Source organism: Toxorhynchites rutilus, chromosome 3 (genome assembly GCF_029784135.1).
Source record: "Toxorhynchites rutilus septentrionalis strain SRP chromosome 3, ASM2978413v1, whole genome shotgun sequence".
Taxonomy (NCBI): domain Eukaryota; kingdom Metazoa; phylum Arthropoda; class Insecta; order Diptera; family Culicidae; genus Toxorhynchites; species Toxorhynchites rutilus.
In genome coordinates, this window is record NC_073746.1 from 25,320,540 (window position 1) to 25,347,548 (window position 27,009).

The 27,009-nt window shown below is 36.7% G+C and overlaps 1 protein-coding gene and 1 pseudogene across 4 annotated transcripts in view; both read right to left on the reverse strand.

The window, feature by feature from the left end:
• Positions 1-27,009, reverse strand: part of LOC129780161 (protein Shroom) — a 639,098-nt gene that overhangs the window by 584,746 nt on the left and 27,343 nt on the right. For 2 of the 4 annotated variants that reach the window (XM_055788142.1, XM_055788141.1), the window contains exons 2-3: positions 9,140-9,177; positions 7,427-7,934 (exon numbers count right to left, since the gene is read on the reverse strand). In XM_055788142.1, the coding sequence (XP_055644117.1) occupies positions 7,427-7,849 (423 nt within the window). In that variant the 5' untranslated portion in view covers positions 7,850-7,934; positions 9,140-9,177. Of the gene's footprint in view, positions 1-7,426; positions 9,178-27,009 lie in introns of all 4 variants that reach the window. The other 2 variants (XM_055788143.1, XM_055788144.1) reach the window with 2 other exon arrangements.
• Positions 17,226-17,293, reverse strand: LOC129780729 (U4 spliceosomal RNA; annotated as a pseudogene).

Here is a 27,009-nt window from a genome sequence, read left to right on the forward strand (position 1 = left end):
AAAATACTTCGGTAGGTCATTGTTATCCACCGGTACTAGCCCCCAGTGGCTAGTTAAAGAGATCTCCGGCAGATAACTGTTGATTTTGTGTCTGCTTTTATTTCTTCCGAGAGTCCGGGGGAGTCCGAAAGTCGGTTCTTCTCATGCTCAAACAAAAGCACGCGCAGAGTTATTAAAAGCTTTCAAAATTACATACATGCCCCAGCGGCGGCGGAAGCTTGCTGGGCGGTGCCGTTTGTTTTCCTAGCTATTAGGCGCTGTAGTTCTGGGTCGATTCTATCGCGCAGTGACCTGCGCGGCAAAGTGCCGGCGATCCCAATTGAGTGCTACTAATAAAAATAGAAAATTACACAGATGCGCTCACGCGGAATCGCGAACTGCTGGCGAGATATGCCGCGGCTTTGATCCTAGATGGACATAGACGACTTGTTTGTTCGGGGGGTTGTCCACAAGACAAACAATCCGGCGCTCAAATAGGATCGCAGTGATTGACAGTTTGAGATGGAAACAAACGATGATCTAGATTATCGGTGGAGGGTTGATGTTGTGGGCGTATACTGAAACTTTCGAAGTTCATCAGTTCATTGGAATGCGAAAACTTAAATATTGTCTTTAAGTTAAGTAAGTATTTGATATATCTAATCTTGGAAGCGGATTGGGCTTCTCGTTGAAAGCTTCATCCGATTTCAATTTGTGTGGTGAGCCTAAAATAAAGTTATACTTGCCGGGAGATCATGCAAATATACACGAAAAAGAAAACATCAATTTCAGACCTTTATTAGGATGTGCCCATTCAATAGCTTTCACTGGTGTCCGGTCGACTATGCAATTTGAAACATGTAAAAGTAAAGTCAAACCAGTCGAAGTGAACTAAGGTAACTAAGGTTCTGATTCATCAGAAGAACGATCATTGAATTTCATGTTTCAAAATTTTATAATGCTTTTTCTCAAAACTTTATTTTTAACATCGAAACATCGAAAAAAAATTGCTGAAATTTGGTACGTATCTTTTCTACAATATTACTTTCTACGTTTACCTATTTTTTTGTAAGATTTGATGGAAAAAATATGTTCTCAAAGCAATCATAAAAGTGACAGTTCTTCTTCTTTTTTCCTTTGTTTACGGAAACTTTAAATCTAGTGAGTCATTCGTCTCCGGTGTGGCAGTTCATAACGGTGCGAGATTTCTGATTGTTCAGTCCGTATTAGAGAAATAGCTTGCAGCCTGCAGCAATATGTGTGAAATTTGAAGCTCTCGGGTTCAGCGTACTTGAACCCAATATTTCCTCGAAGTACATAATCTTTTGTCGAAAACCAAATTGTCCGCGTAATGAGACCTTCCCTCCAACACTACTGATAAATTCAGTAAGCTGTAAGCATTTTTATTATCCATCGGCTTGCACATACGTTTGGCTTAGTTTTCAAAACCATAATGAGAGCGGAAAGAGAACATTCCAAGAATTCCTCTGTGTAACTGATTTTTTTGAAATTTTTTACCATTCTCTTATCACTTTATTCATATTGTTTATGAGCAATATACGATTTACATATTTTTCACAATGCATTAGTAGCAACTTTGCTTTATTATGGCATCTCACAAAGGGTTTCAATTAAAAACAAAACCTATTTGACTCTGGGGCAATGGTTTGAAGAGTATTGAACTTGTCGACTTTTATGCCTGGAAAGCTCGATTTGGGGTCAACACTGATTTTGTGATTTTATTTCAAACTAAATTGCTGCAGAATCGCAACGAATGCTTATCAAAACTGACAGCGAACATGCAAATAAATACTGCCTTTGATGTGCCAAGCCGTCCGTTTCTGTTTCGCCGCGTTGTTCAATTCAGAATGCATTCTCAGAGTATGCACAAAGCGAGCTTAGTAAAGAGCTTGCACTGGCGTGCTGGCGCAAAGCAGAAGACCAATATATAATCGACGAAGCGTATTTAGTGCAGTACTAGTGTATTGTTCCCGCGAGTACAAGAATAAATCACGAATCAACTTTATTTAGCAGCTTCTATCAAATCATGCAAATCGTTAGTCGTTTGCGGAACCACCAAAACTTTTTACTAAAGAGCTGATTTCAAAATGTCGATACATTTCAAATATATTATTAGGTGATCAACAAGCGAGTCAACAAAAAAAATTCTGTACACCTTTGTCAACAGTGCGGTCGTGTCCTGTATATCACCCCTATATTTTTGACGTAAAAATACGTCTTTCAGTATTTTTTTTTTGCAATTTTCCCATACATTTGTTCTGCCGATATGTGTGCTTACCTTACCGTACTGTCAAAAACGAGCAACTCATACATTCGCTTCTGACCATTTTTAACTTATTTGGTATAAACAAGCCATCCACGATTTCAAACCACATTAGAGGCGAATGAGCTGAAAAGTTTAAAACCTCTGTAATTCATCACGTTCGTTCGTTCAAAACACACCACTTCTCGTTTGGCGGTCATCGGAGCAGCATCGTTGCCGGCGAGCGTCGAGCGGGAATGGATTGTCTTTCTTAAGACAGGCGAAGGAGGAGTATGGAGTTTTTTTCCCACAAGGACCCTTCTCAGGGCTAGAGGCAAATGAACTGAAGATGTTTAAAAACCACATATAGAATGGAATGGAATGAAACCACAGTTGCGGACGAGCTCGATAGACATTTGCACCAATCGATGGGAAATATTTATACTCACGCATCCTAGTACAAACATTCTATGCAAAAATTGATAGAAAATTGCATGGAATAAGGGTTCGCTATGAAGTATGTTGTACACAGAGAATAAACACGGTTTTATCGAACACGTACCAGCATGAGCCGACAAATGCATGATATATTTATATTATCAGACAACCGGTTCTCAATACGGACCTGCAGCACAGACTGCAAAAAAATAACTTTTCTACATCTAATATGCAATATGTTATATATCTTATATATCTATATATGGGTGGCAATGGATGTATGAAAAAAATTTCATCATCGAATTTCAAAAACCGATCATGTACGTTTTGTTTGTTGGTCCAAAATGGCCAAGTTTCAGCTCAATTGGACGTGATTGAGGGGTGCCTCAAAGCGTCCAAAGTTTTGATTTTTGGATCCTCGAAAAAATGTATACTACATGGCCTTAAAAGTCCCGTGATTTTTAATGAAAACAATTGTTTTTCGGGCAAAGCTGTGTTTTTTCCTCAACATAGTTTCCTTCGAGGGCAATACACTTGGTATAGCGAGTTTCCAACATTTCGATCCTTCGTCTGTTGTACAAAACGTCAACGCGGCATCCCTCGCAAGGATAGTTTTTTCATGTCCAAAATGTTGTGAAAAAGGTATCGTTTTCTTGAAATGGCTACGGCCTCAGCTAACTCGCGTAGCTTCGCTTTACGATAGTTCAAAACGAGTCGATGCACTTGTTTTACGATTTCTGGATTCGTAGCCTCTTTTGACCTTCCAGAGCGAGGTGCATCTGCAGTGTTTGCACGACCCATTCTAAATTCACCAAACCACCGATAAACTGTTGTTCTCGAAGGAGCAGAAGTGGAATAACATTTCGTTGATTGTTCAGGATACGATATTCTTCTTTGTAAATCTATCAGACCAAATAAATGTTTGATATTTGAAAATAGCAAAATGAATTCAATGAAAAGTTACGCTAAGGACGAATGTCATGCCAACTCGTCTTAGGAGTTGGCAGCACCATCTCAGATAGTTGTGAAACGTTGTGGGTGTAAAGACATGGGTCATTTAAGCAACTTTGCATACTTGAAATATTCGAAAAACAGTTAGATTACTTTTTGGAAAAGCCAAATTTTTTTTCTTATTTTGTTACAAAAATATATAACTTAAAAAGGATGATACCTACAAAATTTTGTCAAAGGATGAAATGCAGGAAAATGTTTAAATCTTCATAAAAAAATTTGGCATACAAAAAAGTTATTTTAAAAATTAAAATTATTTTTTTTTGTTTATATATATATATATATATATATATATATATTTTGTGTTACAACACAAAATATATATATATATATATATATATATATATATATATATATATATTTTGTGTTACAACACAAAATATATATATATATATATATATATATATATATATATATATATATATATATATATATATATATATAGTTTTAGATCTTGTTAATATACACTTTTATCGAAGACATCAACTTTCTATCTTTTATAGTTTTTGGAATATATGTAATTTTTGTATGAAGACTCCTGCAAAAAAAATGTTTTGCTCGTAACATTTTTGTGTGTAAATTCTCACGTTTGACGTGTTCATACAAAAAAAAATGTATCGAATAGAAAATTAATAGCATTTTTTCAAAGAAAAAAATTAAAAAGTTGTTGTTCGAAAAACTTTTTCCATGTAAATGTGGAAAACTTGTTGGAAAATTTAAGGGCTATTTATAACTATTTCTTTCAGAATTTTGAAAGCATATGTTTTCGAGAAAAATGAATTTTAATTTTAGAAATATTTTTTTTCAATGAAATTCGTCTAAAGATTCTAAGATTCAATAATTTAAAAATTTAAAAAAATTTTTTTCAAAAACGTATTCTTTTGAAATACTAGAAAAAAATCATAATAAAATAGTCAGCACAATAACCAACAAGTCACTTATACATCGGAAGAAAAGAAAGTCTTATCGTACAAGAGAAGAGATTTCCTAACAACTTTTTCATGCTTCCTTTGAAAAATTATTGCTAACGTTTTACTTGTAACGTATTTACGTGCAAAATGTTCTGCAAGCTTTCTTTTATTGAAAAACATACCAAGAACATGTTAATCACGAGTGTTACAACACAAAATATTACGAGCAAAACCTTCGGTCCTTTTCCAAAAGTCTTCTAGATCGTTTTTGGAGATTTCAAGTAAGGCAAATGATTTTAGTTTGTCCAATCGAAAATATGATCATGGTTTGTCCACTTTTTTGAATGCTCTAATTCAGTACACCTTTGTCAAATCAGGTATTCGAATGTTCCAAAATCTATGTATATATAAATGGATTTCTGTCTGTCTGTATGTCTGTCTGTCTGATTCTAATGGACTCGAAAACTACTGAACCGTACAACAGGAAAGTTGGCATGTAGGGATTGTTGGGGCGAGGAAGGTTTTCATGATAGTTTGAATACGTATACGAATGAAACACAAATCTCTACATTACTCGAGAATTAAACAAGCAAACGAAACCAAATTTGGCATTTGAAGGTTTCAGGGTGCAGTAAATGTTTTGGAGTATCGGTGGTTAGATACTCCTCCCCCCTCTCTTAGGGGGGGCTGCCATACAAATGAAACACAAATTTCTGCATTACTCGTGAATTAATCAAGCAAACGAAACCAAATTTGGTATGTGGAGGTTTTAGGGTGCAATAAGTGTTTTTACGTTGGTAAGATACTCCTGCCCCCTCTCTAAGGGGGGGCTGCCATGCAAATGGAACACAAATTTTTGTATTATTCGAGAACTAATCAAGTAAATGAAACGAAATTTGGCATGTGGAGGTTTTAGGATGAAATAAATGTGTCTATGTTTCACTGTTTCACTCCTCTCCCTTCTCTAAGGGGAGAAGAGAGAAGAGGTCTGTCTTTATTCTATCATATTTTCTGTATAAAAACATTTATTCCATGTAACGGAGAAACATGTTATTTGCAAGTGGTTGAAAAATCTTGAACGAGACTGGTGTCTGAAAATAATCTGATATTATAATGGCGAGTTTAGGTAGAAGTACTAGGAATTTTATAGTAAAAGGTAAATTCAACGGGGTTGATTAGAAGATCAATCAATGAACAACTCTGCGATTGGACTCCTGAACTTGCGCATAGGAAGAAAACGTGAATGTTTGAATCGTGTACATGGCACATGGTTATCATATCTATAATTAGCACATTACACAGTTGCCATTCGCCAGTATTCCTTCTATACCATTTCATATGGTACATTCACACAGTAGCCATTTAGGCGTAAGAGTATTCTTTCTGTTCTTCCATTATCCAGTTGGACCACCGGACAGCGGAGACAGTTGATTGATCATTGTTGAGTTATTTATAGAACAGCAGCCCGATGTGTCTTGCAGAGCAGAGCAAATGTATGGATGAATCGATCTTATTTCGACCGTGGATCGATCTCCATCGCTGATGATTGTTGCGTGGACGTAGCTATTCTGTAACAACACAAAGATGGTCAATGAGGGTCCTGAGTTTTGAACTCACGATCGATCACTTACTAAGCGAACGCGCAACCAATGTGGCTACGGAGACCCCCTAATGTTTGAAGTTATTGATAACAAAAAACAAATTTTTTGGCTGGACGAAGTTTGCCGCGTCAGCTAGTATATAAATAAAATAGTCTTTTTCATGATTTACAGTAGTTTTATAGTATATTTTTATGGAATCACATGTTTTAAAGGATTATAGAATACACCTTCTATTGGTGTCAATGCGCCTCTCATTCGAGCTAACTTTTAATCGATCACCAGATGATTATTTCGCATGTATTCAGACCTTTTCCGGATTATAACACTTACAAATATTGTAAACATCTTGCTTGCACACCATTTGTATCAGATTTACATTGCAAAAACCATTAAATTAACGCATTTTGATGTACTCTATTCTAATCATGAGTTGTCCAATTCAATAATGTAGTTTTGTCCACATGATTTCTATTGACACCGCTTGGCGCGCTGCAGTTTGTTTATTGTGTCCTTCGCGCATAGCAGAAATAACTCAACAACACTCTGTGTAGAGTGTGTTGAAGTGAACACTTTTAAAATGCCCAAGAAAAGGCAATATTCTGAAGAAAATCAAAATTATGAATGGATCAATATGATGACAGAAAACTCAAGTAATGATAAATGCAACTTCTACTTGATAATTCGAATGTTTTCATTCAAAAATGGGAATTTCTAAAACCGGACAAACCATGATCATTTTTTGGACAAACCATGATCAGAGGTGGTCAAACCATGATAAAAATTTCTCTTTAAAGAACATCGTTAAAAAAACACAAACATTTTAATAATTTCAACGCCTTATGGTAGTATTAGCAACTAGAGACTTGGGGCTTTTCAACAAACCCAAACTCGTATCGATTATATGTGATTTTCACGAAGAAAAATCGATTTGCATTTACCAGTTGCGTAAAAACACCCCAAATCGGACAAACCAAGATCATTTACCCTATGCAAAGTTGTTTAAACGGCTAATATTTCTACAACCACGAATTCCGAAGACGAGTTGGCATTTTTTTCCATTGGAACTTTGGCTTGAATCTGATAAAATTCATAAAATTCGGATTTCAAGCAAATTGTACCGATCACTTTGTCCTAAAGGAAAAATTATAATTCTTAGAATTTGATATTGGTATATGTGACATTGAAAATATTTCTTTAGCACAAAACAAGAATGCATTCCTTACCTCTATCGATTCGGCCAACGTTGACATGCTGTAATCCGAAGTGGCGCTCGCACTGCCAGGTCCGAAACGGTGAAATGACCTCCGATGGCTAGACGGTACCAGAAGCGGTGATGTTGTTGACCCATCAATAGCGGTACCATTGCGATCAGGACGCAACTTCACACTATTGTTTTTACCATTGCTGTTGATGTTGTTGTTGCTGCCGCTGCTGCTGTTATTATTATTACTACAGCTACCACTGTTGTTGTTACTGCAGCTGCCAATATTAGCAGCACTATTATTATTGTGTGACGAAGTGATGGCAATGTTACCAACACTCGCTGAATTGCTGCCATTGACGGTGGCACCGGAGCCGCTGGTAGCCGCCGTAGCGGAGTTCCCACCGACGCTAGCCGCTCCGCTGTTCACACTGACCCGATCCATTGTTAGCTTAATACCCACATACGCGCAAACACTACACACGAAACGCACACAGAAGAAGGCTCCCGCCGCACTGATTCAGTATACTCTACAGAAAAAACACCCACAAATATGCATAAAATAACCCGAGAAAATCTATAAAAAATCACGCCATTTACTCGCAAAGGCTTGAGCTGATTGCACAAAGGGAAGCATTTTTCGTTGCTTTCTCCGAGACGGCTTCTTCTCACAATATAGATTCAACCGATCTTATTGTTTCGCGTATTTTATTATTATAATTTTTTTGCACCCCAAGAAACAGTTTCGAGATCTCTCAGGCACCCTTCTCCCCCTTGGGTTTCGCTCACTGCTTCTGCGGGTGGCGCTCCGGAAAGACACGCGACTTTGTTCGTTGCCGCGATGGCGATAATTGTGCCTCCCACACTCACATACACACACACACCGCTCACAGCAACGAGGAACACGAACTGAGCAGCCGGTGTGTGCCTATTGTTTCGAGCGGGGGGTGGGTGGAGGTGTCGACGAGAGTATTTTTAATTAAATCAAATCTTGCCGTCGATTCAGCGTTAATTATGCAAAAAAAAAAGAGTGGTCTGGTTGCCCCCCGGAGATTGATGCTGCTCTCCATCAAAAACAACACTTTCTAGGTATTGATGCTGCAATAACAATTGCCGTTGTTGTTTCTCCCGAACAAGATGCTCCCAGCTGACTTGCATGAATGGACATAAGCTAACAATAACATATCAATTTCCATCTTATTGTATTGCCGAGAGGAGTCGCGTCCTAATGGCGGGGCCTTGGAAGGTTGAGGAAGGACAGCAGTGTGATTTTAGCTGAAAACCTGCACTTTTCCTGAAAGTGTTTTACCACTCTTCTTCCGATTCGTAACGCGCCCGGATAAACGTTTTGCACTCTCTTCCTCTTGTGTTCGATGATGATAAATTTATTCTGTTAATGCTGTATAATTCCTACGGTGCACCATTTATTTCCCCTCGACGAGCATTGGTTATTAATTGTTTGCCTTCTCCTCATATATTTTTTTTGCTCTTCTATTTTGCTACTGCTTTTTTGATTGAGAATTAATTACACTCTCGATACACATGTGTATGCCAAAAGCTTCAGACTCGAACCAACTTTCGCATAATTGGCAGCGAACACAATTCGCACAATTCTGACACAATTCTCCGGTGAAGTCAGTTCCTGCGGGGCCGGAGGCACTCTTTCCCGGGTAGATCAAACCGATACGACACAAAGCACTCGATACGATAGATGCGATAAATTCTTCACCCGTACCGTAGGTTCGACAGCCCAAAGGTAATCAACCGCCCAACCTGTGGAGGGAAAGAAAGAAAAAGAAGAAAAAACAACGAGAAATGAATATGCATATTTATCGATCTATTTCATCAGCGATAATATGGTGAATGGGCATATGAATGTAAACATATAACAGCAACATCAGTGGGTACACCTGAAAAAAAAATCCCCGGGTCCGGGAAGTAAAGTAGGGAGCTACTTGAGAATCGTTTGTGTGTGCATGTTAGGAATAATTAATGTGTGTATCGCGCGCGGAGAGGTGTATCAAAAGTGGAGCAACATTATTGCATTTGTCACTTGGCAGCAGCGAGTTGAATATAATAGAGGAAGGCGCACTTGCCATGGGTTTTTGATATGCTGATGTTAGATGTTAGATACGAACTAATGAACAGATGTTGAAATGATGATGATCGATTGGGCACAAGCTATAGATTAAAAATGCACTCGACAAGTGGTTGTAATATTTTTTCAAGGAAAAGTTCAGACCATGCTGTAATGGTGGTTGGTATACGAATGATTTATATCTGAGCTACTTCGAGATTTAGACATTCTTCCCAAATTTTGTGAACCTTTGTGGGTGCGAAGACTAAGAAATTTCAACAAATTTCATTCCATGTTACTTTCATCAGTATATTACTGACAAAAACATCATTTGAGGAGGTGATCCAATAACTGTTAATTTCTGAAAGGTGTTTAATTTGGTTGTGACAATACATTTAGTTTACAATCAAAAATTTAATAAAATTGCATGAAATATCTTTGGTATTCATCCAAATAAAAATGAATTTTATGTAAACAAAAGCCAAGAGACGCGAAACCTGGTTTAGCTTGTTTGAAATGATGTTTGTGAACCATAAAAATAAATCGTTTTTGTATCAAATTAGTTACAAAAAAATAATTGATGATGATGCCCGTGGCAAATACGCATTGCTTACGTAGTTTGCTAACTACAGTTTTTTTTCCATTTTATCCGCTTGTAAGATATAGTTTTAGAATAAAACTATATACTATAATTATTCTCAGAAGTGAGTAACAGCATGTTTTGGAGTGCATATTGTGTGTCTTTTGAGAATGCATTCGAAGTAAATAAAAATTACACGTCCTCTCAGCACGATAGAAAATCATAAACTGACGGTTTACCTTAGCAGAGCTAGTATTAATTGTGCGGATTATTTTTCTTTTTTCCGTGAGTAGACGCGTTGATGTTGCTGTACATTAGAGGTTCTGTTCGATTAAAAAAAATATTGTAAAATGAAAAATATCACAAACAGCTGTGCTGATGATCTGTGCTTCTGTATTATTGCATCACATGAGTAGATTGTTGTTTTTCTACGTTGCTGAAGATATATTATTCTACTTTTGCTTGTAAGTAGAAGGATCGCATAGAATGGAAAAAAATCTCGTTGTTTTGGTGTGGGGCATGTTTCGTTGGATCTGAGAAATTTTCTGATGTACAAAAAGGAGACAATTCTGATCGGTGGAAGCTCCGCGTCAATTTTCGTGCTGTTGAAGAGTGCTTTTGTATATTTGCATCTCATACACACATTGTGGTTTTAATGTGTTTCCAAAGAAAGATTGAAGTATTTAAGGAAAAATGGAATAATGGTGTTGGTGGAACAGAACGTAATCGCCTGTAGTGTGTGATTGGATTATTTTTGACGTAGAACTACGTCTTTCATTAAGGGTGTCAATTCAGAAAACAGGTCACGTTTTTATGAAATAAAGTTAACGTTAATAACTATTTTTGCCGCGAACGGATTTTGGCGATTTACATACCAAACGAATCGGAAAATTCTTAAGATTTGATATGCTATACATTACAATCCCATAGTCTTTGTTCTGTCCATTTGTGTGCTTTTCCGAACAGAGCTGTCAATAACGAGCAACTTATCGACAAGTAACGAAGGGGAGATCGTAAGATGTAAAGTCTCCGTGAACAAAGAAAAAGAAGAAGAGCGAAGGGGAATATTTGCCTAGAGTATAAACAGTGGATCTCGCTGAAGTAAACTTTCATTCTTCGTGAGGAAATCATCTTAACAACATCGTTGCTGGGCGAGGTGGACGGCGAGCGATCGAATGCCTTTTCCATGGCAATGGGAGTGAGGAGTAATATTATGGATAAAGTAAAGTTTTCCAAGGGCCTTTTTAAAAGCTAGAGACGTATCGTTCAGTATCGTTCTGTATTCAAAGCAATGAATATCGCTTGTTCTCCCTTGTTTTGAGTCATCACATGTCTTCGTTTCGGATTGAGCTGTGGACGCGACCAAATTACTCACTTGCTGATGTCTCTGGCTTTGCAATCATTGCATCAAACTGACGCCATTGCATTAAGGTTCTGAGCTACACAATTGTGTGGGGAATCATCAAGCTAGGCTATCTTCAGCTCACCAAGAAAATTAATGTTCTGGAGTTTTGTCACTGATTTGGTTTCGCATGACGATAGGAAAACTCTCCACAAAGGATGACAGCTAAACTAATCTAGACTGGCAATATTAACAGAAAGAGCTTATGCTGAGAAGAGCGCAAAACGGAGATAAGTGTGTGTATATTTAGTTGCTTCAAGCCATCGATATATGGATATTTGTGTGTGTAGGTGCGTGCTTCATAACCCGTACGTAAAAATGGTACATCTTCGCTACGCTGGAACCCCATTTGTATCTGCTTCCGTGTGCATTGGCTTTGTAACGATGCAACAATCGCCTAATTTTTTTATGCTATGATTGACGATTGTTTGGTGTTGCAAATTATGCAGTCATAATGATAAATATAAACAACGAGGAGAGATAACGGGAGGGAAATATTTACGCTAGAGTATTAGTAATGAATATCTGCTGAGGCAAATATTCAGCCTTTTTCCAAGCAGTTAACATTGTTTGTTTTCTGTCATAAATACATTAAACTGACGCTATGGTGAAGCAGGTATTAGGGTTGTGCGCCAAAAAATTATATGGGGAATACCAAGATATTCAATAAGTTATATTAAGTTATTAATTTATTTGGGTTCGCGTGCCAGTCGTAAAACTGTTTTCAACTGGGATTGCATTTGCGCTAATCTTGATCATAATGAAGCAGTGCTACTCTTTTCGAGGTTGTTGAGATTAACAGATAGAGTTTATTTCGTTTATTTAGACACCAAGAAATGTCGTTCTGGATTTTTGTATGTGATTCGGTTTCGCTCGCCAGTAGCAAAACTTTCTCCACTAAGGATGACAGTTGCGCTTATCTCGAGCATGTATTGTTCAAGAATTGCACAAGAATGAATCATCAAACAATTATCGTCAAATGATTATACAATAAAAATACATTTCAGGGCGACCAAACTGGTAAAATGGTTGTTTCAAAATTTTCGTAGCATTATAAAATAATATCCGCAGTTATAAACAAGCGACTTGAATTAAACCACAGCGTAGTTCTACGCCAACAATGCGGTCGTGTCTTGAACATAACCTCCTATAATTTGTTTTCGATCGATAATTAAATTTTCGTGAAATCGTGCATTATTATATAAGTGGCGTCAAAATGCAGCGCATTCTAAGCGGGATGAGAACAAGATATTATTTTCAACGGTGATAGCTGTGTTATTCGTTGAAAAAATGAAGATGAAAGTGCGTGGTACAAAAAAATTCTTTCTCAAATTTCTTAATGTTTGTTTTCACTGACAATAATTTCGTGGTCCTACGTAAACAATGCTTGGACGCAACCTTTTTATTTATTTATTAAGGGTAGACAAGAGGATAGTTTTTCTGAACCTTGAACAAAACACCCAGTCCTCACATACAGATCCCATATTACACTACATATTTACACAACAATAAAGGGGGTAGAACTCAGAACTGTATCTATGATAAAAACTACTCGGAGTAGTTGAAGGAATATGAAGTTTATGGAAGTGGTCCGCAAGGGATTATCTGTTGGATTATTAGATTATTATTAATGGATATTCTGGCGCAAGAAATACTTTTACTGCCACTCGAACGATAGACTTTGTTTCAGCATTGCTTTAAGGTACTGTTTGGATTCATGGCGAAAATGAAGCTTTTCAAGAGGTTCCAGTTAAAGTCTGACGAATTATATTTCTAGCCACGTTTCTAAAGGCTAAAGATAATGAAAATGTTTCATTTAGTGTACGGAAACATCTCATCTTTTTTTCATGATAATAAACACAGTTGCCGATTTAGAAAATGAAACAATTTTTTCGTTCGTACACCCAAACTAGTGTTGGCAGAAAAAATGGTCAATCTTGTCTTGAAGGGTCAAATGCTCAAATAAAAGCACCTTTTTTAATAGTGTTTGTGTGTATCGAGCACTCCTCCCATTCTCTCAGACTGAATGTCAGCTTGGAATTGTATCCGAAAAAATCCAAACGATGCCAAGCAGAGATTGAACCGAGGTCGGCAGGGTTGTGCTACGCTATTCACATAGCTGATGTTATACGAATGTTATACGAATTCACAAGAACATTACACCACATTATAAAATGAAGTTGGATCTTAAAATTATACCGTAAGTGTTTTCTGAGAGTAATACGGAGAGCGTAAACGAACGTGAGCCATTAAAAATTCGACTGGTGCCGTATTATATGCGTGCTTATTTGCAAAGTGTCTCTTATTTTGCTCTCTCATATTGCTTTTATATTGCTATGGCATATATATTTTACACAAACTCGTCTCTCGCATGAGTAAATACTGTACCAGTATGGGTGGATAACACATTTTTTGTTACTTTTAAGCTCATTTAATGTAATGAACGAGAATGTGAAAAATGTGCTTGTTGCACTCGTTGTGTTCCCCAGGCGTTGTCAAACAATCTCCAAAATAGTGAAAGCAAGGTTATGTGTGAAATATGTAATACCGATTATGATAGTATTACGAATATTATGTTCGATCCAGGTAAAAACAAAACTTTTTCAAGAACCAACTTTCTGGAACTAGTCAAATAAATCAATCTGAAGGGAGAACTTTTCTACAGCGCGCTTTCAAGTTTTTTGTGATAAGATCAGGAATTTAGCATTCTCCTTTATTGTGAATTTTGTTTCAACCAATTGACTCTGTGTTTAAGGGGAAGAAACATCGGTTTTGGTTGAGATTTCGAATCGATTTTCGTATTTATGTGACGTGGTCGAAAGTGTTTGAATCGGTTATGCTAATAATGTTTAATTTCCCGATAAAACAACAAAAAAAAACGAAAATAAAAACAGCAGCATTTTCCAAGAATCTAAAATGATTGGGATTCATTGGGATTGAGAGAAGTACAAAACTGCTATTCACTGTGAAGAACGGTACCTTCGAAACACTCTTTCGCCCTTTCAGTGAAGTGAAATATCGATTCTAACATGAAAAAAATAAATCGTATCCAAGACACGATATCATGGTTAACGTAGGACTTCAAAATTATCGTCGACGAAAACAAACATCATAGAAATTAAAGAAAGATTTCTTAGCACAATCGTTTGGTAGCACACAATCACTTGACAAGGCTCGATGAAAGACAAAGGAATAAAAAGTCAGTTTGAGCAAATAGGCAAATTTACTCCCAATATTAACGTGAACTGTTGACTGCTTGCTGTCTAGAGCGAAACTGAAACATTGAATATACAAACTGTTTTTTCAGTATCTCTTAGCAAAATTACGTCTTCAACGCTCCCAAAAAACATCATTACCCAGTGAAATAATCCACAAATAATACTATGCAGCATCTTACGGAGAACTGAACCATCAGAAAATCCGAATCGAATCGTTAGTGTGGTGGCGGTGACGGCGTCTGCCAATATTGTGGAACAACTTTCAGCTTCAGTTTTTCCCGAAAAACACAGCTCTCACTAATGGAAAATACCTTCTCCACACGCGCTGCACTTTGCCGCAAAGCCCGAACACACTTCTGGATTCACGCAAGCTTTTCCCCTGATAATAGTTATAAAAATCAATACGCTCTTCATTATTTCGGAATGAATGCATCGAAACATTTTGCATAACTCTTTTGTAGAAAGTTTCGGTGGCCTTGAAGAAGGTCGACAAATGGTTTGTAGGAACAGTTGAAGATAGGTGACGTCGTGAGAGCAATCTACGAGCGGATAATATATAGCAATTTGTTTATCCATAACAATGGAGCAATGCAGTACTTATAGCGAACGCTATCACGGCAGTCTTTTGACGTAGGACTACGTCTTTCATTTCTATACCGGGGTGTAAAATCAAAGTTTCGAAAACGAAAGCGTTACGCCGAAGATCGAGATTTTGAGTGTTAATAGCTCCTAAACAACTGAACGAAATGGTATGATAAACACTTCATTCGAAAGATAAAATGTCTACGCGTTCTATACTTGTTACTTTCTGATCCAAAAACTTGTTTCAATAGTCTTAAATTTGCTTTCAAAATAGGCTATTGAAATCACCAATCGGTATATAAGCGAGCGCCGCTCGGAAATCCACTCAGTTCTAATTGAACAGCGATTGGAGCATGTTGTCGCTGTTGTGGTGAAGCTCTTCATTTATCATGAAAGCGCGGATGAACGGTGTCACCAAGAGCCTGTTTGTGCACCTTAGGCCAGAAGGGAATCCATCAGGAGGAGAGTGATGCTACAAACGGTTCCCCGGGAAGATCTCGAAGCAGCCGCTACACACACACACATACACGCACGGAATTCTTTCTGTTTGGATCGAGAAAGATCCGGAAAATAATCTGCCAGTTCCTCTAGGAATTTAGAAATACATTCATGTGAAAGAGTTTATTTGAATGTTTTCTATCCATGTAACACTGTGACCAAATATGCTTCAATCAAGTGCTATTAACAGATGGTTATCGAGTTAGCATTAACCACTGGTGGGCTTCCAGTATCGAGGAAAATGTGGAAATATCTAATCATATGAAAGAGTTTATTTTAATGTTTTCTATCCATGTAACACTGTGACCAAATACATTAGGTTTTATTATTTTTCAATCAATCGCAATCAACAGGATAGCTTCTGAAGATTATTCTTCCCCATCAGTAGGATATTTCCGTATCCAATATTGGATGCATAAAACCTTGTGCCTCCAACGTAACGCTCTCGTTTTCGAAGTTCTCCAAATATTCATTCATTCAGAATGAATTCAGATTCAACTTCATACAAATTATCTCTAAATCAACGATAGTCTTACGTCACCCTTGCGGTTATACCATAGATATAACCCACTTCCTGTTTTTCGCAAGTGACACACTTGATAACAAGCAAAAATATATTCGTTCAACAAACACTGCCTCTTCGGCGTAAGAGTATTTCTTTTGTTCCACTATTCACAGTTGGACTGTACACAGCGGGACAGTGAATTGACGCTTCGACTGTTGTGTTTTCGATAGCGTCAATCGTCCGATGTTTTCTTGCTGTAGCAGCAGAGCGTGTGTCAACGGAGAGAGGCTATTTTTCGGATATTATTTTAGAATGCAACGAAATTTTAAAACTAATTCTTAGGTACATTGATGTCTTCTTGAATGGTGTTTACGTTCCCTGTGGAACTTTTGCCGTCTCAACGCATGCATTAACAAGAGTCATTTATTAATACTTAGCTGAGATTTCTTAAGCCAAATAACACGCCTTGGATGTATTCCGAGGGGCAAGCTCTAGAATACGCGTGACCACAGTGCCAGTCGAAGGAAATTTCTTTGACGGAAAATCCCCCGGCCAGAACGGGAATCGAACAACAACAATCTTCCAGCTTCTTTTACAAAGATTAGAAACTGGAGTGAAATAGTCAGTTTTTGAAATGTTACCATGTTCAGAAGGCTCTGCATTATCACTGACAAAAAAGCAAATGATCTAGGTTCGGACCTTAAATTTAACATCTAAGGATAAACATTTGGCCATGTTAAATGATTCCTTGTTTGGTGGTTTGCACGGTGGAATGGGTTTGGACCAGTTTTGGTGAGGCAGACTCTAAATTTAACTTGCAAGCGTGGAAGATCCTTATTTATTTTATTTTTACATACTTCTGCGAGATCGGATTCTCAAGTCTTCTTCAAGTTAATTTCAAGGCAAGAATCAAACTGGGCGATAAAAGGTTGACATTGTCGCAAACGCAGCCTCGTTTTACTTCAACTAGCAATAATCGCACCTCGGTAAAACCTCATTGGTTACGATATCGCCACTGCGCAAAGCTTCGTTTTACCTAATTAATATCCCAAATGCATGGACAACATTCATATTAAATGATTCATAACCTCATATAAACATGGTTTTGATATGGAAAGGAGAAAAGGCAATTAAGGTGTATGATATGCAAATATAAGCACCGGATCTTAGTATGTTGGCGTAAGTGTCTCCAGCTAAGATATGCCTACTTCCGGAAGGACCACAGATTGGAATTTTTTTGGTAGTGGGTAATGGGCTTTTTTCATCTGTTTCCACCCATTTTTTTGCGTTTCAAATTATTATAACAAATCTATTTTCCATCCTCGGTTACGATGAAAAAACTTACTATAAGTTGTCTTTGAAGCAAAATTTTACAACGTTTTTTCGAAGTTCGATAAGTTCATCTTTCAATTTATGTGGAGCCCAATTACCAATTATTTGAACCATCTCTATTGCTTTCAAACGTAGGAAAACAAGGATTGTTTCAATCTAAGATGTTTTCTAATTTACAGAACCCTGTTGTAATTTCTAGCGAGTACTCACCAAACTTCCTGAAAATTGTTCCAACACGTGGAACAAACTTTAATTAAGCCGCCGCAGCAACCCAACTAAGCTCCAGTTGCTGACACTAACGGAATCCAACCACCAGGCTCACCGTATGACAGCGAAACTTCGTGTAGTTTGTTCAGTGCACGGTCTGCCCTGTATGTGGAACCCGAAAGAATGCAGGTTTATGAGTGTTTTTATTTTTACTTTTGTTTTTCTACCATTGCGCGCGCCCACCTTCGACCAACAAAACTGGATCGAGTATTATTGCTGAGAACAAGCAAAAAAACACATTTACGTGTGTGGACGTTCACTTGAAAACAAAGCAAAATAAGTGACTACGCCATCGAAAATTGAAGCCACACAGTTTTAGTAACGCAGCAAGGAACTTGGGGCTCCACGACTCCACACAGCACCTTCGTTCCTTCCGCTGATTCGATGGAAATTTGACATCGGTCGAAAATATGACTGACGGCGTATTGAACACATTACATTGGGAGCCGCTGGCTGGCTCCACCACCAGTGGGGAAGTGAAATCGCGGAATCAGTGCATTATGCACTCATTTTCGAACCGATTGTCCAATCAATGGGCTCATTTAGGCGTGGACAGTCTACGACAGCTGGACATGACTTTCGACTTGATTCTGGTCGAATTTAATTTCGCAGTTCGTACCCACGCGGAGCATGAGTACACAAAATTAATTTCGATCTCTTGCGCTTTGTTGGTGTCACAATTTGGGTGTTTTCATTTATTCTGACCAAAAAAGTTCCTCCGAAGGGGACCCCACGGGCAAAGGATCAGAGACCGTGCGAGGTGCAGAACTCGCAAGAGCACTAAATTTTCTTTCCCAGTGGAAAGACGGCGCGAGCCGCCCGAACTGGCAGGTGAAGAGGCGTTTTGGGTCACACGCCTTACAGTCGCGCTCCACTTCCAGAGCCAGTAGATGGGGCTCCGGTGAATGGAAAGGCTAATTCAGTGCCATTTTTATTGGACACAATCGGCAAATTCACTTGAAATATAAATGATTGATATATTGTCCGCATGAATGAATTCTCAAATGTGCAGAATTTTGATTTGTGAATTGTTTGACGGTGAATGAAAAATGTAAAATGAACTTTACCAGCAACTCAATCAAGCAAATTTTTCATAAGGAGAGGAACGGAGGCTTGTCCGGTAGTCATGACAATTTTCCATTTTATCACGCGGTGTTTTTACACTATTCACTATTCATTTTTTTTTCCATTCATAGGAAATTTTCCAAAATTTCTTATATATATATATTATATATTATATATATATATATATATATATATATATATATATATATATATATATATATATATATATATATATATATTGAAGTGAGAGAAATACTAATTTTTTTTTTGCATTCCGTTCCCCAACAGCTGCTCTATAGTGCAATTCCGAATGAAATAGTCCTAAAAATTCAGATTTTGGAAACATGTATTTTCGATTCAAATGAAAGTTTGTATTCCGTTTGGGTTGAAGGAAATATGAATGTTCCACAGCAATTGGGATTCTTTTGACTCAAGTGTAACTTTTGAAAAGGGCGTATTGACGTAGTGAGAGAAATCATTGATAATTTATATCTCAAAAACTATGAGTCGTGCCAAAATAGTGTCTCGGAAAGAGTTGATGTTTAAAAAAGAGTTGATGTTTAAACGTGAAAAAATATACACTGAGAAAAAAATAGTACCCTTTTTTTATGCACGAAAAAAAATTTGATTTATAATAGGGTATATGATCTTGGTTTGTCCAATTTGGGGTGTTTTTACACAACTAGTAAATGCAAATCGATTTTTCTTCATGAAAATCACACATAATCGATACGAGTTTGGGTTTGTTGAAAAGCCCCAAGTCTCTAGTTGCTAATACTACCATAAGATGTTGAAATTCTTCAAATTTTTATATTTTTTAACGATTTTCCTTAAAGAAGAATTATGATCATGGTTTGACCACCTCTGATCATGGTTTGCTGAATTAGAGCATTCAAAAAAGTGGGCAAACCATGATCATATTTTCGACTGGACAAACCAAGATCATTTACCCTATCCAAAATACATATTTTTATTTTTTTAAGTTTCATTCATATAAAATAGAAGTCATGTTGAAAATTTAGAAAATAAGTCCAAGATGGTAAAACTATTTTAGACGATCTTTGTGGAACATCGATTTTTTATGAATTTTCGAAACTTTGAATTTTTGCATGTTAACAATCATTTTTAGCCACAAATTATGAATCCTGATGTGAATAAAAAAAGAAAAAAACTGTTCGTGTTTTGATTGTGTAACACTCATAATATTTTAAAAGTTTGTATTAAGATAAAAAAAAAGATTTTTTTAAGATCGCTACGTTTTGTATTAACCCACATGTCTTCAAATGTTTTTTAACGTAACTCCTAAACATATATCTGTACCACAACGATGTATTTGGAAAAGTTGTTGGAAATTATAAGCAAATTTATAAAATTTCATGAACATGTGGGTATAGCGCGACAAACATATTAAAAAGGCCTATTTACTATAAAAAAGACTATAAATTAGAAAAAAAAATTTCAAATATCTCGAGAATGGCAGCATTTAGAAGGAGATTAAGATTCATAATTTGTTATAAAGAAGATTAAAATTCATAATTTGTGGCCAAAAATGATTTTTAACATACAAAAATTCCATGTTTCGAAAATTCTTAAAAATTCGATATTCCACAAGGTTCGTCAAGGGGGTCTCCGTAGCCACATTGGTTGCGCGTTCGCTTAGTAAGCGATCGATCGTGAGTTCAAAACTCAGGACCCTCATTGACCATCTTTGTGTTGTTACAGAATAGCTACGTCCACGCAACAATCATCAGCGATGGAGATCGATCCACGGTCGAAATAAGATCGATTCATCCATACAACTGCTCTGCTCTGCAAGACACATCGGGCTGCTGTTCTATAAATAACTCAACAATGATCAATCAACTGTCTCCACTGTCCTGGATAATGGAAGAACAGAAAGAAAACTCTTACGCCTAAATGGCTACTGTGTAAATGTACCATATGTAATGGTATAGAAGGAATACTGGCGAATGGCAACTGTGTAATGTACTAATTATAGATATGATAACCATGTGACATGTACACGATTAAAATTTGGCTCTGTTACAGCTAAAATGCTAATGAGCCTAAAATAAATAAATGGGATAAAAAAAAGGTTCGTCAAAAATAGTTTTACCATCTTGACCTTTTTTTTTAATTTTTTATATGACTTTTTTTTATATGAAAAATAAAACAGGAAGTGAGTTATATCTATGGTATAACCGCAAGGGTGACTATCGTTGATTTAGAGATCATTTGTATGAAGTTGAATCTGAATTCATTCTGAATGAATGAATATTTGGAGAACTTCGAAAACGAGAGCGTTACGTTGGAGGCACAAGGTTTTATGCATCCAATATTGGATACGGAAATATCCTACTGATGGGGAAGAATAATCTTCAGAAGCTATCCTGTTGATTGCGATTGATTGAAAAATCACAAAACCTAATGTATTTGGCCACAGTGTTACATGGATAGAAAACATTAAAATAAACTCTTTCATATGAATGTAATTTTAAATTCCCAGAGAACTTCCTCGATACTGGAAGCCCACCAGTGGTTAATGCTAACTCGATAACCATCTGTTAATAGCACTTGATTCACATGAATGTATTTCTAAATTCCTAGAGGAACTGGCAGATTATTTTCCGGATCTTTCTCGATCCAAACGGAAAGAATTCCGTGCGTGTATGTGTGTGTGTGTAGCGGCTGCTTCGAGATCTTCCCTGGGAACCGTTTGTAGCATCACTCTCCTCTTGATGGATTCCCTTCTGGCCTAAGGTGCACAAACAGGCTCTTGGTGACACCGTTCATCCGCGCTTTCATGTAAATGAAGAGCTTCACCACAACAGCGACAACATGCTCCAATCGCTGTTCAATTAGAACTGAGTGGATTTCCGAGCGGCGCTCGCTTATATACCGATTGGTGATTTCAATAGCCTATTTTGAAAGCAAATTTAAGACTATTGAAACAAGTTTTTGGATCAGAAAGTAACAAGTATAGAACGCGTAGACATTTTATCTTTCGAATGAAGTGTTTATCATACCATTTCGTTCAGTTGTTTAGGAGCTATTAACACTCAAAATCTCGGTCTCCGGCGTAACGCTTTCGTTTTCGAAACTTTGATTTTACACCCCGGTATAGAAATGAAAGACGTAGTCCTACGTCAAAAAAAAATAAAAATACGTATTTTAGATATTGCGAATTAAAGTTTTTTTTGTAAAAAAAAAGGAGCGGAGACAATCAAAGTTTCGATAATAGACAATACAATCGATACGCTCTTTTCAAAAGTTACACTTAAGTAAAAAAAAACCCCATTGTTATGGAAAACTCATTTTTCCTCCAACCCAAACGGAATACAAACTTTCTTTCGAATCAAAAATACTCATGTTACAAAAAAAAATAATATTAAATTCAATTTTTGAGTAAGATTTTTTAACAGTGTATTTAAAATGTAAGTTTTTTTTAAATAGTTCATTAAAATTTCAAACAATTTTGTCAAACGTCATATTTTATTCAGACACGTGGATCTTGGATTACAATTTTTCGAAAGCAAGCAATTATTTTGATTACGCTCTTTTAAAATGTCAGTCGTAATTTAAATTGGTCATATGATAATGAACATTGTGATTTCGGGTAGCTTCCATCATAAGTACCTAGTTTCAATGAAATCGTCGCGTCGAAATGAAAAATAGTGTCGAGAGTCGAGGGTCGCGTCAAAAACTAAAATACTCACTTAATACTTTCTATCAATGTACTTTTCGATATTCTTTATGAACTGAAAAGTTTTTCTTTCATTGACAATAAAATTCTTCTTTGGTCATTTTTATTGAACACTAGCTGACCTGGCGAGCTTCACCTTATCCACAATTGATATTTTGATTTAAATCATTTCAAGTTCACTCAAGTTCCCACAAAAATTATTTTCATGTACGTGATCTATATTCGCGGTATATAATTTCTAGTTTGACTTCTAAACCTGACGCAGACTAAGACGTATCAAACCTGATACTGACTGTTCAGATCCGTTGCTCCGTTCTCGAGTTAGTTCGTGTAGAACGGACACCAAATCATTTTTATTTATATAGATTTTAATTATACATTTAATCTAGCTTTTTCCATTAGTTTTATAACTTACTTGTACATTTCTTTTTCCGAACGAATCAGAATTAACCGAACGAAATACATTTTTGCAATCCGACTGAATTCCGAAATTCGATCCGATCGGAAGCGAAATTGGCAATTGATTTCGAGTGAAATAAGCACACTTTGAAAATAAAAATTTGGAATGAGAATTAACTTTTTTCGTTCCAAATATTCTATGTAATAGAGTAACACATTTTTTGCATGTGTTGAAAAAATCTTGAACGAAAATTGTGTCTGGTAACATTTTTTTACTATAAAGATGAGTTTAAATGGAAATATAAATCTATAGAGAAATAGGATCGGGTTCTATTTAAGTATTCAAATAACATCAAGTAATAATTTTCATTCAAATTCTAACAACTTTATAGTGCCTTCGGGCCTGGTTTTTATAAAGAGTAAATTTCTTCACAAAAAGTGATGAATCGTTTTGACACTTGTTTTGCGCCAAGGGAAGGGTGCCACTTTTGCAGGAGCCGATTGGATTTGAGTCGAACGGAATGCAGCCGCACTTGAATTCACCGAGCCGAAAACGAACAGTGGTGCAGACTCACCCAAAGATTGATCCATCTGTCTTCTGATATCAGTTGCTAATAATGAATTGCATTACTAATTTTAGATTTAGGCATTTTTCACTGAATACAGAACAAGTTTATTCAATAATACTCATTTAGATGCAACTGGTTACGTTTGGCGAGTTATTTATCTTGTTTCATGAACCTGTTCCTAATTTTGAAGAGGTCAGTGGACATCGGAGGTGTTCTGGATTGTGTGAGAGTATGTTAAAACCTGCATTGTTCCATCGCTATCATTTTTTCCTTGTGCTCAATTTCCATGTTATTATTGTTTTCTGAAACTAGAATTCATTGGGAGTTTCATCCCATAAAATCAATTGCAAAAATGCACCTTTTTTTATGGTAATGGAAATGGCTTTACCTATACCTCGGTTGTTTCAGAACCGATCTAGACTCTTCTGGGAGCCCAAAACTCGTAATTAGGTCTAGTTCCAATAAGGATAAATTGGAATATATCTGCAATATCATGTTCGGAAAAAACTAAGCGATGAAAAAATGCACCTTTGCTTGTCAAACAGGTCAAAAAAAGGTTAATAAAATTAGATAATACGCTCCGTCAAATACGAATGTATCTCAATAAGAATATTTTTTGCATGATTTTTCCTATCCCTTTATTAAAAGACCTCTCATAAAAGATCATACTTATACATCAATATTAAAATAAAATACTATTCATTCACATCGACGCCATTTATGTATCAATAAAAAAAAGCTTTTCAACCCATGTAGTGTTGTCGATAAATTTTTCATACATATTAAGTTAATCAATTAATGTTTCTCTGATATATAAAAAAATTTGTTGACCATCCTAAGAATTGATTTTACGACCGATTTTGAGAAATTCGATACATTCGTTCAAATTAACCACTCATTTTTTGAGAAAAACAAAGGCTTTTCGAGCTTACACGAACTCTTCTCCACACATTTTTCGACAAGGTATCCAGGTTTACAAAATTGAAATTCAGCATCGATCAATGGTAGATTCACATACTCTTTCTCTCTCACAAGCCATTCAACGCTGTTATAAACAAAATCATGCAAATGGCCACATTTATGGGTGCTGCTGCTGCGGCTCAGCGGGATGGTTTGGCGTTTCGGTGATTCAGCTAATAATGCGCATTGCGTCACACCGTTCGAAAACGGCACTGACAAACAAACGCATGTGGGGTGTCGAAGAAAGGCGGATGATAACGGCTCCCAGCTCGCGTCAATAACCGCTCTAATCTCGCTCTAATGCGTTACATCACACATCTCGGATTCACACGCCGCCATCAAACAGGTATAAAAACGAAGGGACCAACTGACCAGACCGGGCCAGCAAGCCACACGCTGGTGATAACCGCCGAGCCCCACAGACCAGCGACACGCCGCCAAGAATATGGCCAATAAAAATTAAAAACATTTCATTTAATCTGTTCTATGAAATCGTTTAGGACAACACCCTGCGGTTCTAGCGAAATGATGGCAGCCGTTGCGGCACAGTCTACGATTGACCGCGGAAAAAATGCGACACAGGAAGAAAACGACATGGGGGAGGACGAGAGTTGGAACTTGAGCGTAAACTCATCGAAGGATGACGGCAGCAACGCCGTAAGAGGCAGCGGATAAAAATTCTCAGTTGAAAACAAAGAACAGAACCAGAAATTCACTATCATTAATACGATCATTCCGGAGTGCTCGCGATGGACGCGAGAGAGGCTTGGTTTAGAAAAAGAAGACCAAGCAGGAGGGGGGGTTCATCATGTGCAGCTGAGCTGACATAACTTAAAGAGGGGAAGAATGTGGCTCTATCATGCGATGAAGTAGTGTTTCTCGTTTCAGAGCTTTGTTCACGACTTTCCGTGGCAAAAATAGTCACAGGTTTCGATTTCGAATACGTAAAACGTTTCACGTTTTTCATTTCCGTACACACGAAAATATGGTAACTTATTAACTCAAAATGAAGCTTTTAAAGATTAACATGTTTACAAATAATGAAAAATATCGAACAGTGACAAATCTACCGATGTTTGCATCAATCGATTGGGATTTTTTCTACGTATCAATCACAAAAATAAGCTTTATTTTTTCGAGTTGTAAGCATTATCTAAACGCAATAAATCATACCAATACGGCCAAAATACAAATGGAGCCAATAAAACGTCCTGCTGAAGAGTTATTTCTAGAAGGACTATGCATTCTAAAATAATATCCGATGTTATGAGCTAGCAAATTGAATAAAACAATTCCGAAGTCCGACATCAACAATGCGGTCGTGTTCTAGACACCGGTAATTTTGTTCAAACTTTCGCCTGAACGTAGGCTCTTGATATGCAGTTTCATATTTTTCATAGAAAGCTAATACAAATTCTATTTTTTCTGTATTTGGAATATGAATATGCAACTATCGACAACGACTATCGTAATATGCAACAAAATCGATTACTACCTATACCATACGACCAAAATAGTGTGACCGTTGCGACCGTGATAAGCCTATAAAACAAAAACCAAACAAAAATACAAACGAATCATGGGTATAACGAAATGTGAGCATAATAAAAAAAATTAACATAAAATCACATGTGTGCAATGACTTGCTTCAGACCTCGGAAGAGGTTCACACGCTGCCTTCCTGAGCTGTTCTCTCCGTGCTTTTCGAATCATTCAACTCACGGATAGAATTGCAGTTTTGAATCGGTTAATGGAAGCATTACAACTCTGGCTCGAAAATGTCAAGAAAACGAAATTTTATATTTTATACAAAATTTAACTTCTTCAACCACGAGTTGCTATTTCACGATTGTTTGTTCCCTTTAAAATATTTCAGCTGGCCCTTTCACGCTGTATTAAATTGAATCTATTAAATATTAAAGAGTTAGCAAAAATCGTGATCTATTTTTTCACGTAGGGCAACGTTTTTAACAGGAAGGTATCGGGTATGAAATGAAAATCTAAAAACTAAACATGTAAGAAATAATGATAGATTTTGAACCCTTATAACTCGAGCGTTTCTTGCTAGATCGCGAAGATGTTCGCATAAATAGATTGAATCTATTTCTACCAATCTATTATAATAAAGAAAATAACATTTTTAGATAAATTATTAAATAATTGTAAAATGTCTCAAGCATTACCTAAAAGCGTCAAATCCCACGTTCTGATTGGTCCAACTTGTACTCCTCGAAATGTACCTACCAAAACGAACAACCACAGTAGCAGCGAAGTACAGTTTAAAATATTTCGAAAACAATCATAGCTAAACATCGTACGTCATTCTATCCAAGGAAAAAACAAAAAGACAAGTTGTACAAACAGTCTTACACATAATGTATTGAATGGCCAGATATTGTGACATATTCCCCTTAATTCTGCACCGCACCTGAAAATGATAGATTATTC